Source organism: Anolis sagrei, chromosome 3, assembly GCF_037176765.1.
Source record: "Anolis sagrei isolate rAnoSag1 chromosome 3, rAnoSag1.mat, whole genome shotgun sequence".
Taxonomy (NCBI): domain Eukaryota; kingdom Metazoa; phylum Chordata; class Lepidosauria; order Squamata; family Dactyloidae; genus Anolis; species Anolis sagrei.
The window spans coordinates 230,875,842-230,888,363 of record NC_090023.1 but is presented as its reverse complement, the minus strand read 5'-3'; the positions used below and the strand labels follow the sequence as shown (position 1 = coordinate 230,888,363).

At 38.0% G+C, this 12,522-nt stretch overlaps 1 protein-coding gene across 2 annotated transcripts in view; it reads left to right on the top strand.

Moving 5' to 3' along the window:
- The window catches only part of SPSB4 (splA/ryanodine receptor domain and SOCS box containing 4), a 95,711-nt gene extending 86,936 nt beyond the window's left edge, over nucleotides 1-8,775 (top strand). For both annotated transcript variants that reach the window (XM_060767912.2, XM_060767911.2), the window contains exon 3: nucleotides 6,201-8,775. In XM_060767912.2, the coding sequence (XP_060623895.1) occupies nucleotides 6,201-6,328 (128 nt within the window). In that variant the 3' untranslated portion in view covers nucleotides 6,329-8,775. The remainder of the gene's footprint in view (nucleotides 1-6,200) is intronic.
- The last annotated feature ends 3,747 nt before the right edge of the window (nucleotides 8,776-12,522 follow it).

Sequence of the window (12,522 nt, the reverse complement as noted above, 5' to 3'; positions counted from 1 at the left end):
AAATAGATATATAGTAAATACACTTATGCGGTATATAGTAGATATTACATCCATTTGGAGGAACATTCTGTATCATCACTTTATATTTTCAGATATGCCTTGAACTGTGTCATTTTTCATAGCTGTGCAACGTTTTTCCCCTTCTTGAGTTATGCTGCTAGCCCACATGTCGAAAAGTTGTGGCAGTTTCATATTAATTATGTTGAATATAATTTTTAGCATATTTGCATGTCTCTGCTTGTACATGTGCATGTATATTCATAGTTTTTAGTGATGACATTTTAGCTAAAAGGTTTCTGTTTATGTTGATGTGTTTTCTCCTATAAAACAAATAATCTTACATGCTTATTTTGAAAAAAGTGCCCAACACTGTTCAAAACCAAGTTTTGTTTTGTTTTTTCGTTTTTTTGCATAGCATCAAGTTCTATAGCTCAGGAATGTTTCTCAAAGAGGCAGAGTTAGAGATTCTGTTCTACTTTAACCTTGATGGATGTATCTGTACTTGTGGTAACCTAGCTTCTGACCACAGAAGTAGAGGTTCTTTTGTATCAGCTGTACTATTGGTACAAAATATAAGAATAAATTACTGTTCAGGAGACATATCTTCTGGAATTGCTTCAAGCCTGGTAATGGGTTGGTTTCTCCTTTCACATCCTGTTGCTTTATTTTGAAATCATATTAAAATAAAACATTTTAAAATTGCTACCATGCACTGTAAAACTCATCTTTTTAACATGTCTTTATTCAGCTTTTATATTTATCTGTACAGGTGTGAAATGTGTATCATAATGTGTATAATACTATTAGTGTAAAATTCTATTCTACTTGACTTTTAAGGAATCATAATCCATTATTATTATTATTATTATTCTATTTTTTTCTCTTGATTGATACACAAAGTACATTTGTAAAGATACCTCCCCTCTCCACATGCACTGTAAACATGTTTGAGAAACAATTAGAAATGGGATACCACATTTGTGATTCATATCAACATGCGACATATGGACCAGCTTTTCCCTTTTATCTAACAAAGTGGCTGAAAGGAAACTAGGGGGTGTGTGTGTGCATGTGCAAAAGAGTCAGAAGAGGGAGGAAATCTAGATGGAGGATGATTATTCATGATTTCAGGTCATGACCAGGAGTTAATTTGATATGCCTGAAGACTGAAAGCTGATGAAGGGATTAGAAAAGAATGTGCCTGGCAAACTGGTTGTGTTTCAGAGTCAAAAGTGGAAGAAAAGAGAAAGTAAATATAACTGAAGAATACATGTAGTGTAGGATCTGCAGTTTGTGTTGTTTTAGAATACAGAAACAAACAATGTATTATAAAATTAGTAAGTAGGACAAGGAGTTTGAAATTAGGCATTTTAAGAATATGTAAAAACAAATCACCAGTACATTGGATGTCACTTCAAGGACTCAGTCCACTTGCTAATCTCAACTAGAGTAGACCCATATAACTATTTGCTGAATCGTAAGTTAATGCTAAATCCCAGTGATTCCATGGTCCACTTTAATTGCAGTTGAATTTAGCCTCTGTTGTCGTAGTAGAGCCTGTAAGTAACGTTGCAAGCAGTAGTATGGGTGCCAGAAGGGGGGAAAGGGGTACTCGTGAGCAGGGGTCAGATGAGGAACAGCAAAGGAAAAGGATCCAGGATATACTTATGGCACCTATTGATGAAGACTCATTCGAAGGTTTCTCTGGAGACGAAGTGTCAATGAGTGAGGGGGAGGAAGGAGATACAGTGGATGGCAATAGGGGAACAAAGAGGGTTGCTCGGGAGCAGGAATCGGATGAGGCGCGACAGAGGAAGAGGATCCGGGATATACTTACTGCTCCCACAGATGAAGAATCATTTGTGGGTTTCTCTGGGAATGATGGGTCTGGGAGTGATGAGGATAGGGATGACACATTGGACTGGACTAAGGTAAAGGAGGTACAAGATGTATGTGCGGAGCCGACGTCTAGTGACACATTTATGGGGTTCTCTGGTAATGAGGATTGGCAACCGGGAAATACATCTGAGTCTTGGGGGTATCTAAGTCTTGACAGAAGATGGAGAAGTTGGAGGGATGGGAGTAGGAGTTCACGTATGGAATCAAGAACAGCTGCAAGAGATAATGATGGGGTGGAGGTCAGCTCATCTTCGGATGATGATGTGTAAGATAAAAGTAGGCTCTGAAATGGGGAAGGCAGAAGGCAAGGTGTTGGTTTATGTCCGTGCACTGGGTTCTTGTCGCTGCCTGTTTCGTGTTGGCATCGGGTCCTGGATCTACAGGTTACTGCTTCTGTTTGTGTGTGCTTCAGCTCGTCTTGGATTCTCGTGAGTATGGACTACGTCGCTACCTACATGGACTTTGGAACTTTGCTATCTTGGAATTCGGCTTGTTTCGACCTTGGACTTCGTTTGACTACGCTTTCTTCACTGCAGCTCTTTGTTTGTTAACCGGTTGCCCGCTGTGCTAATTTTTGTGACTTTCAGTGTTTTGTTTTAATCCAGTTCTTTTCTCTGGATAATCCGGATTATTGCTTCAGTTTCCTTTTTGCACCAGAACTGGTTGTTGCCTTTGTGTTTTGACCAGAGACACTGAGTTAAGTGTCTCTGAGTTCTTTTTCTTTGTTTAATAAACTCTATTTTGGAACTAAATCTGAGTCTGGCCCTTTAAGGCACCTGTGTTCCCACATCTGTAGTTTCAGTGGACTAGAGTAAAGCACTTAAAATTCAGTTTTTAAATGAATCCATATAATGTATTTGTACATATCAATTTCATCCACTATGATAATATGGGTAGGCAAGAACTGGTGAATGTTTCCATGTATACGTGATACAAATGTTAGTGCAATTGACTTATGGTGACGCCATGAATACTATAGTTTTTTTCTTAGGCAAGGAATATTCAGAGGCAATTTTGCTAGGTTCTTCCTCCGAAATATAGCCATGCACCTCGTATTTGTTGGTGGTCTGATGTCAAAGTATTAGCCAGGCACAAGAGCTCTGTACAGATAAAAGGTGATAAAAAGAGGTTGTTGTGCATAAAACAGCTGTACTGTATGTTGTGACCGCTTGGGTTATATGCAAAGCATCTAAGAAAAACCTAATCACCCATCAATAAAGCATCTTCAAATGGAATGCTTTTTGGTGGAAGTATTTATAATTCACAACATGGAATCATAGAATCATAGAATTGAGTTAAGAAAGACCACATGGGTCATCTAGTCCAAACCCCTGCCATGCAGGAAAAGCGCAATCAGAGTATCCCTGCAGCCTCTGTTTTAAAGCTCCAAGGAAGAAGCTTCCACCACGCTCTGAGGCAGAGAGTTCCACTGCTGAACAGCTCTTACAGTCAGGAAGTTCTTCCTTATGTTCAGGTGTAATCTCCTTTCCTGTAATTTGAACCCATTTCTCCGAGTCCTAGTTTTCAGGGTAGCAGAAAACAAGCCTTCTCCCTTTTCCCTATGGCATCTTTTCACATATTTATACATGGCTATCATGTCTCCTCTCAACCTCCTCTCTACATGATTTTAGTGAGCATACCTTATCCAGAGGTGTTTTGGATTTTAGATTTGTTTTAAAATAACTATTTGTGTATATGGGCATCATGCAATATTTTGGAGGGGAACCCAAGTCTAAACATGAAATCCCTTTATGTTTCTTATACACCTTATACAGATAGCCTGGAGCAAATTTTATATAATATTTTAAATAATTTTGTGATTAAAAACAAAATTTATGTACACTGAACCATCAGAAGGTGAGGTGCCACTATCTTAGCCACCAATGTGGGCAATTTTGTATTTCCTGATAAGTCATGATCAACCAATGTAATGAACATATGTATGAGAATTTTGCTATCTAGATGTAGAAAACTAGAATATGACAACCAAAACAGAGATAAAAAGGTTTCTGCTGCTTGGCAAGAACTGGGAGGCATGTTAGGTAAGGAAGAGATTGAATGAATTACAGGGAAGAGAACAAGATTGGGGAGAGGGGCAGAAGAGTAGAAAAACAACAGTGGGGTCTGTAACATGGAAAATGTTGCTAGAGGCTGGATAAGTACCAGGGTTGCAAGACCGATTCAAAATAAAAAGTTGGAGTGGGAGAAGGAACTGAGAGAGAAAGAGCACAAGGCTGAGATTGGAACTAATAGGCTTTTAACTTTGGTGAAGTTGGGTACTCTTGCTAGAGATAATATTGTGGAAGGCTTATAGTGATCAATCAGTAAAGAGGAATAACACTTATGGAAGTAAATAAGTTCAGGGGCTGGAAATGACATGATTTACATAATAAGCATTACCTTCCAGCCTCATATTTAGATTATGTTCAGTGTGTGAAGTCATCTTTTTTTTTCTTAGCATAGCAAAGCGTTCTGTGAAAAACATACAGTATCTGTTCTCATCACAGTAAGAGAATATGTTTCAGTATGTTGAGATCACTGTAGCCAAATCTGTGTGAACTTTGACCATACCTGTTTCCAAGATAATGGAATGTTTATGAAGGTTGCCTCCCTCATCTCTCATGTTAGCAAAAGAGGATATTTCTACATCTCCTGGATTCTTAGAGGCAGTGAAGATAATACTATGTTCTTTACTGTTGCTTTTGTTATCTGTATAGACAAAATGTACCATTCTAAAACTTTGGACCATACAACATCAGAAATGCAAATGTTCTAGCAGTGTTTCTCAACCTCCCTAATGCCACGATCCGTTAATACAGTTCTTCATGTTGTGGTGAACCCCAAACATAAAATTATTTTTGTTGCTACTTCACAACAGTAATTTTGCTCCTGTTATGAATCATCATGTAAATATCTGATATGCAGGATGCATTTTCATTCACTGCACCAAATTTGGCACAAGTACCCAATGCACCCAAATTTGAACACTGGTGGGCTTGGGGGTGGGAATTGATGTTGTGATTTGGGAGTTGTAGTTGCTGGGATTTATAGTTCACCTCCAATCAATGAGCATTCTGAACTCCACCAATGATGGAATTCAACCAAACTTGGAACAGAACTGCTATGACCAAGAGAAAATACTGGGTTTGGTGGGCATTGACCTTGAGTTTTGGAGTTGTAGTTCACCTACATTCAGAGAGCACTGACTCAAGCAAACTTGGCACAGATACTTAATGTGTCCAAATGTGAACACTGGTGGAGCTTGAGGGGAAATAGACCTTGACATTTGGGAGCATTCTGAACCCAACCAACAACAGAATTGGGCCAAACTTCCCATATGGAACCCTTAAGACCAACAGAAAATTCTGTATCTTCTGATGGTCTTTGGTGACCCCTCTGACATCTCCGCACGACCCCCAGGTTGAGAAACGCTGTTCTATCGGAATGAGAACATACAGTGATGCAGAAGTATCTTCAAAAAGTCATTTGTGTGGTTTGGACTTTGCCTGAATACTTTTGTGACTGCCAAGATCCTTTTATATGTGTTCTCAACTGTTTCATGGAAACTCTCTAGAGAAGTGAACAAAATTTGTTTATTACTAGGAAAGAAAGGTGGGAATTGCCTGTTTCTATTAACTTCAACAACTTTGCAGGCAGGGAAAGGGGGAGGATATTATATTGAAATACTTCCAAGTTTGTTTGTTTTTTCTAAAGAAAGAAATATGGCATTTAGTGGCCAGGTATCTGTCTATCCAGCTGTAAGAAAGATTACACTACAATATTTAAGACCACTTGAGCCTGGATTATAGCAGAGCTGTTTATTTGTTTTAACTGTTGGCCATTTATTTAGGCTCTTGAGTAAGTTCAAAATTTGTGCAAATTTGCATGGGATGACTTCCATAAATAGAGAATGTATAGTCAGTGCTGACCTGTTGTATTGATAAAGGTCTGTCTATCACTTAAGGTGCATCTTAAATGTACCGCTTTAACTGCCATGTCCCAATGCTATGGAAAGAGTTCTTACAAGGTCTTTAGCCTTTTCTGCCAGAATAAAAAAAAGGTTAAACTACAGATTCCGGAGCATTGAGCCATGGTAGCTGAAATAGTGTCAAACTGCATTAATTCTACAGTATGAATGTAGCTCAGAATGTTGTGGTAAAATTGTGCATGCCCTAAAGTGTATTTCTTCTAAAGTAATCACATTTTAAGTATTCCCTCTCACTCAATATGAGTTATCATACACTGTTAGAATGAATGAAGAAAAAAATGAATTTTGATACTATTTTCTGTTTCATTTTCAGCGGAACCGCTGCCTTTAATGGACCTGTGCCGAAGATCAATTCGCTTCGCTTTGGGCAGAGAACGCCTGCATGATATAGAAATTCTACCTTTGCCTCAGTCTCTGAAAAATTATTTACAATATCAGTAATATGATTCTAGCTCCTTAAATGGTAGAAATTGTTTACAATGGAATATAAATCTTCGTGGTGGATTTTTTTGGAGTGTTATTTAATTATTATTATTTTTTACATTTTTTTAAAAACCAACCATGGCAGAACATTATGGAGACTACTAAGGAATGTGAAAGCCCTTTTAATTAGTTTAAATACTTTCATTGAAATAATTATTGCCTACACTGTTAGCAGCCTTGTTATAAAGAACCCAAAGCTTGTCTTCACAGGTCAGATCCAAAGTTCAAGTGCATGTTTGCCTAGATCTGACATTGGGCATGCACCAGATAAACAGACCCCTACCCAAAAAAGCAGCCCTTATGGAAGAAAACCCCCACAACTCTTAGTGCAGGTTGCTGTATGGTGAGTGAAATAGCCACTTTTTGTGGTTCTCAAATACAAGAATCAAAACTCTACAAGAAGATAGAATTGGTATATATAGAAAGTCATTGCAATTCCTATACATGTTAGCTATGAACCAAAGTGCTTTACACATAGGGGCTGCTTGTTCTCATTTGTGAAGGATAATGCTCCAGTGTGCACACTGGATTCTCATGTGCACCATAGAAAGGAATGGGAAAACATTGTGCCCAGGGAGCATTTGGAGCTGCATTGGAACTGCTAGTTCGTGGCCTTTACTTTTAGGTGCTCAGGTTTTGTTTCCAGAAAATCCAGCTTCATGGTACATCATCTGCCATATTTTAAATTGTGTTATAGAAAAGCTGTGTCTTGATTATAAAAGTAGTTGATCATCTCCTTTTCCAAAGTAACTTGGCTCAGTCTGAAAACCAGTTAAGCTGAAGTACCTTCTTAAACATTTTGTTCCCCTTATTACTTCAGCAGAATGGCATTGTCTCAAATGTATGTTCTCAAGCTTAATTTGTTGCTGATTAGGCTGTGTATCTGTTCGTATTCAAGTTTCTCAAGCTCATTTTTTCACCCTCAGACACCATGCCACTTTTTAACTCTGAATAAATACTATGTGTACTTCATGAACTCCAAATACTGTTTTTAATTGGACATAACGAGTGTTCCACATTCTCATTGAACAGGCAGAAATATTTTTCCAGTCCTGCAGGATATCTTTACCTGCCCAAACTATCAATTGTCCCATATTCTCCTTGGTTAATGTTCACACAAACAGATATACATAACTCTTATATTCAAGTATGTATCTTGGATATTCACACATATAGACATACAGATGTACAGAACTCACCATGCATGGAGTTCTCCAACATGAATATGTATATCTGGCAGGAGTGGCAGATAGATTCTATATAAGTGGAGCTGTGAATCTGCTCCGCTTAGTCAGTTGATTTTATTTTCATTTTGGGAACATAGTTCCACACCTTGATATACAAGAGAAGTCATTCTTATGTATGTGTAATGCATATTCATCAGGAGAGGAGGAAGAAGCACATAGTTAAAGCACTCAATAAGATTAACTCATAGAATTCCCTTCTACACATGTTAATTGAGCACATGGGAAGAATTCATAATGCCCTTACAATGTTTTAACTACCCAAAATATGTAGAACCTCCCATATTTTTTTAAAAAAATGGAACTTGCATCACCTTAGAGATTGCAAGAAAGAAGTTGGTTGCATAAGCTTTCATATACTGAATCTATTATATCAAATACTTCTGAGGCAGTAGACTAGGGACCTCTTCACACAAGCTTCTTTTTGGCTCTGGAGGCCATGGAGCCCGTTGGCTCCCATCACACCCATTAAAAGTACTTCTGAGGTGGCTCTGTGGCTGAACTGGACCCCCCCGCTGCTACTGAAAATAAGCCAGCGGCGAACAACAGGAGGCTCCCTGTCTTTCCATTAGATTGGTCAAACTGGCTTTAGGAGGATTTCCTCCATGTGATAAGGAGGTAGGGGGGAAGCTGGGACGGTGCAGGATACAGGGCAACAGATCTCCACACCTCCAGGGCAGGCACCACTGGGAACACCACAATCCGTGGCGATACTGAATGAGTCCAGTTTTGTGTGTGAAGAAGTACTTAAAGTCTTTGAAATCAGTTTAGGCCACCAATTCCTTTCTTTCAATTAAGTATCCTAAGGTGCTACAAGATCCTTTGGACATTTATATTCCAAACTAACATGGCTATGCTTTTGAATTTGTCTCCCATATTTTAAATTCTTCATTCTCCGGGGGGGGGGGGGGGATTCCTTCCCTCTCCAGTTACTGTTGGTAGTCATTCATAAAGATCAACTTATTTTTTAAAGACACTGCTTTCTTTTTGCATTTCCTGCTATGTTCAAAATTCTCTGCCTGATCAGTTATCTAGTTTTTAACTGGAAGTTGTTGTAATGGCAGGATGTCGAATGTTTAGACTGAGCTGCCTTCAGCCTATTTTAATGTGAATTTACCGAAGAATGAAGACGTTTCTAATAAAGTCTACTGTTCAAACTGTTGTTGGTATATGTCTCCTTTCATACAGTTCTCTACCCCAAATTAACCTAAACAAAATATGCTTGTGCAGAGCAGGAGCAATATAAAAGAGATCATTTATAAACTCAGATTGAATTTCATGTTCTCTGCCAGTGATTATTTCTGTAACAATGTTTTTCAAATTTTATTTTGCTTTCTGTCCTCTCTCCCTCATAGAGGGACTCAGAGCGGCTGTCAGTAACAAATTGACGCCGTTCAAACATAAGACAATATCAACTCAAATTACAAACCATCACATATACAAACATTAAAATGACAGTACATGGTAAAACAGTATTTAAACCAACAATATTTTAAACCAGCTCTATCTCATTGCCATGATCGAAGTCTTTTGCCAGTTGTCTTCCCCAAAGGTTTCCTTCCAGTGCAGTGGTTCTCAACCTGTGGGTCCTCTGGTAAACTTGCTGGGATTTCTGGGAGTTGTAGGCCAAAAACATCTGGGGGCCCACAGGTTGAGAACCACCAGAGAAAGGTTTTTATTTGCTTTCCGAAGGGCAACAGGGAGGGAAACATTCTGATGTCCTTAGGTAGGGAGTTCCAGAGCTGAGGGGTTTCCGTCGAGAAGGCCCTTTCTCTCATTCCCACTAGCCATACCTGAGACTGGAGTAGGACCAAGAGTAGGGCCTCTCCAGCAGATCGTAGAGCTCAGGCAGGCATGTATCAGGGAGCCAAGTATGTTTAGTTTGGAGAAGAGAAGGCTGTGCGGAGACATGATAGCAATATTTAGTTATTTGTGAGGATGTAATATTGAAAATAATTTTTTTTCCTGCTGTTCCAGGGACTAGGGCACAGAGTAGTGGAATCAAACTACAGGAAAATAGATTGTTGGGTTTTTAAATATTAGTTAATTCCAGCTACACAAATTCTCCAGAAAACACCCAGTTTTTGAAAAAAATCTGAAATTGATTATGCTTTGATCTTTCTTTTGACTTTGTATTAGTGGCAATTTCTCCACAGAAGTCATTCATTCTTGTCTACTGGATAGCACTGATTAGTGATTAATGTATCAGTCTGCCTTAGTACATTCCCTAACAGAACAATCCAATGATTCACACCAATGCCAATCCCAACTCAGTGACAGTTCTACCAAGCAAATGATGCCGCACTGAATTTATGCTGCCAAACTTGGTACCTCTCCAAATCTGGGAAGAAGAAAAGAGCTTTCTCAACTGACAGCTTAAGTTAATCCTTTTTAACACTGCAGTCAGTAGTGAAGGAAAAACAGAGATTCTGGCCAAAAGGAGAAGGCATATTAATATAGGTAGGTGACTTGTTTTGAGATGGAGCACTAATTTGTATGCATAATTCCCATGTCATTTAAATGTTAAATAGTTATTATCCTAATGTGTCTAGTTTTGCCCCAGTTTTTTCAACTGCACACAGTTTTCCAACTCACATATTTTGCATCCAGCTACTCACAAAAAGATATCTGTGACTTGGCATAATTCTCCATGTCTGTCATGGACTTCAGGACATTGAGAATCACAGTATTCAGAGACTAGTTCAACCTTACATTTAGTGCAAACATTTCTATGCAATTTGCAGTTATAGCACCCATGATGCATAGCTATTAAGTTCCTGTTGAATACTCCCAGGCAAGGAAAACCCAACACTTTCCCTGGCATTCTGTTCCACCACTATGCAAAGGTTACTCTTCATGATAGAGCTTTTACTCATTGGAATCAGATTTATTTACTAAAAATTGTTGGTCATCACAAGTACAGCACAGCAAAACGTTTTACTTCTTACTACATGTTCCTTATTGTACAATTTGGATAATTATTTTGTGCCAAATTTGTTGTCTTGCTAACAGCAGGTACAAATGTCAAAATATTTATCTCTGTTACCCAATAAGTAACACATTTTCTCCCTGCTGTGAAACTTTTTTAAAAAACTGTTTCAGGAAACTCTTTCAGAAATCCTGCTTGCACTTTTCCACGGCCCCAAATGAAAAATAACCATTTAAAGATGTTTCAATGTCATTTTTCTCTAAATATGCTATAAGCATACATTCTGAATCCAGAAAAATACGTTTTTTTTAAAAAAAGTTAATTGATGACTAAAATGAACAATTTGGATGAATAAAATCAAAATAATTAAAATGTGAATTTTGAATCTAATTATAATTGGCTTCAGAAAGAAGTATTTCTCGCTAAAGGCATTCAGAATCATTCAAATCTTCACTTTTATTAGAGATTCACATATATCAGCCCTGTTTCAACTTTCCTCTGTCCTTATCCTCTGTGTGTGTTCAAAAATTAGTGTTTTTCAGACTTTGTCTTCAGCCCATGTGTAAAGGAAAAGCTGATTATAATGGAGTTTTTTGTCTATGTTTATTAGTGTTGATATTATGGCAAAGGCAGTCAGGAGCTGGCTACATTTGTTTGGTCATCATGTTACCATTGATATGTAGCCTTTGCAGTAGAAATGTGTCCATTCTAGAGTGGCTAGCAAGAAAATGGGCGGAGCTAGATAAAAATAAAAGAGGGAACATTTTAAAAAGTAAAGGAGTCTATAACCAGGAGCTAGAGGGAAAAGGACCAGTATTTATGTTTGTAGCTTCCATTGTTATACTGAGGTAAAGAAAAAAACAAATATAAGTCTAAATTCTCAGTTATGTAAAACTGAGAAACAGATTCCTTTGGGACTAAGTTTTTAGTCAAACTATTGACGGAAGAGAGTGACTAAAAGTCATAAGCTAACCATCCAGGAGGCTGAGGAGAAATATATTTTTAAGGAGAAGAAAGTGGTTTAAATGAGTAGAAATAAGTTAAACTGTTTTGAAAGTTCTGTAGTAACAATTTTCATGTATTCAAAGGAGTGAAAGACAGTTGCAGTAATATCCAAGTGGAACTGAAGTAAAGTACTTTGTAACAGATAAGCTTATGTGCAAAAGAATTCATAAATAAAAATTTCTTTTTTTCAACATATATATTGAAGTCTCGTGTCAAGTTATAGGACTGAAGTTACATGGCTGGAAATCAGTTGCAGATTACATTGATGTAACCTGTGAGGAGAAGTTGGAAGCTACATATTGACTCCAGGTTTGGGTTACGCATTGAAGAAATATATACAAACATCTAAAAATTGCATCCCGTAACAAACACATATAAAGAAAGGTGACACAGATACAGATAGCGTGTTTCAGGCATGAACTTACAAGTCACTGAGTTTGTGAGGTTTGATTCCTCACTCTCCTTGTATCACCTCATCGCCTCATGTGCACATACATATATGCTTTATGTAGGCAGAGGTGGGATATCCAAGGTCTTGGTTTACAGCCCCTTGGGGATACTTGCCCTGTCCCTTTACACCATGTAATCATTTTTGCAATTTTTGTATATTTAGATGATCTGGAGAATATAAAAATTAAAAAGCTAATTCAGCAGATTAATATTTTTACATTCTCAAAGGTGAACAGTATTAAGTTTTGCTCTCTTAATTTTGAAGGAAAGTATATTTTTAATGTGTTGTCAAAGGCTTTCATGGCTTGTTGTAAGTTTTTTGGGCTGTATGGCCATGTTCCAGAAGCATTCTCTCCTGACGTTTTGCTTGCATTTATGGCAGGCAGGGGCGGCTCAACCCATTACGCAAAGTATGCATTTGCAGTATAGTTGATTTTGCCCAGGGGCGCTCTTGAAGCGCTCTTGGGGGAAAATAGACCTTGCAAGTTGGGATGTATAGTTCACCTACAATCAAGGAGCATTCT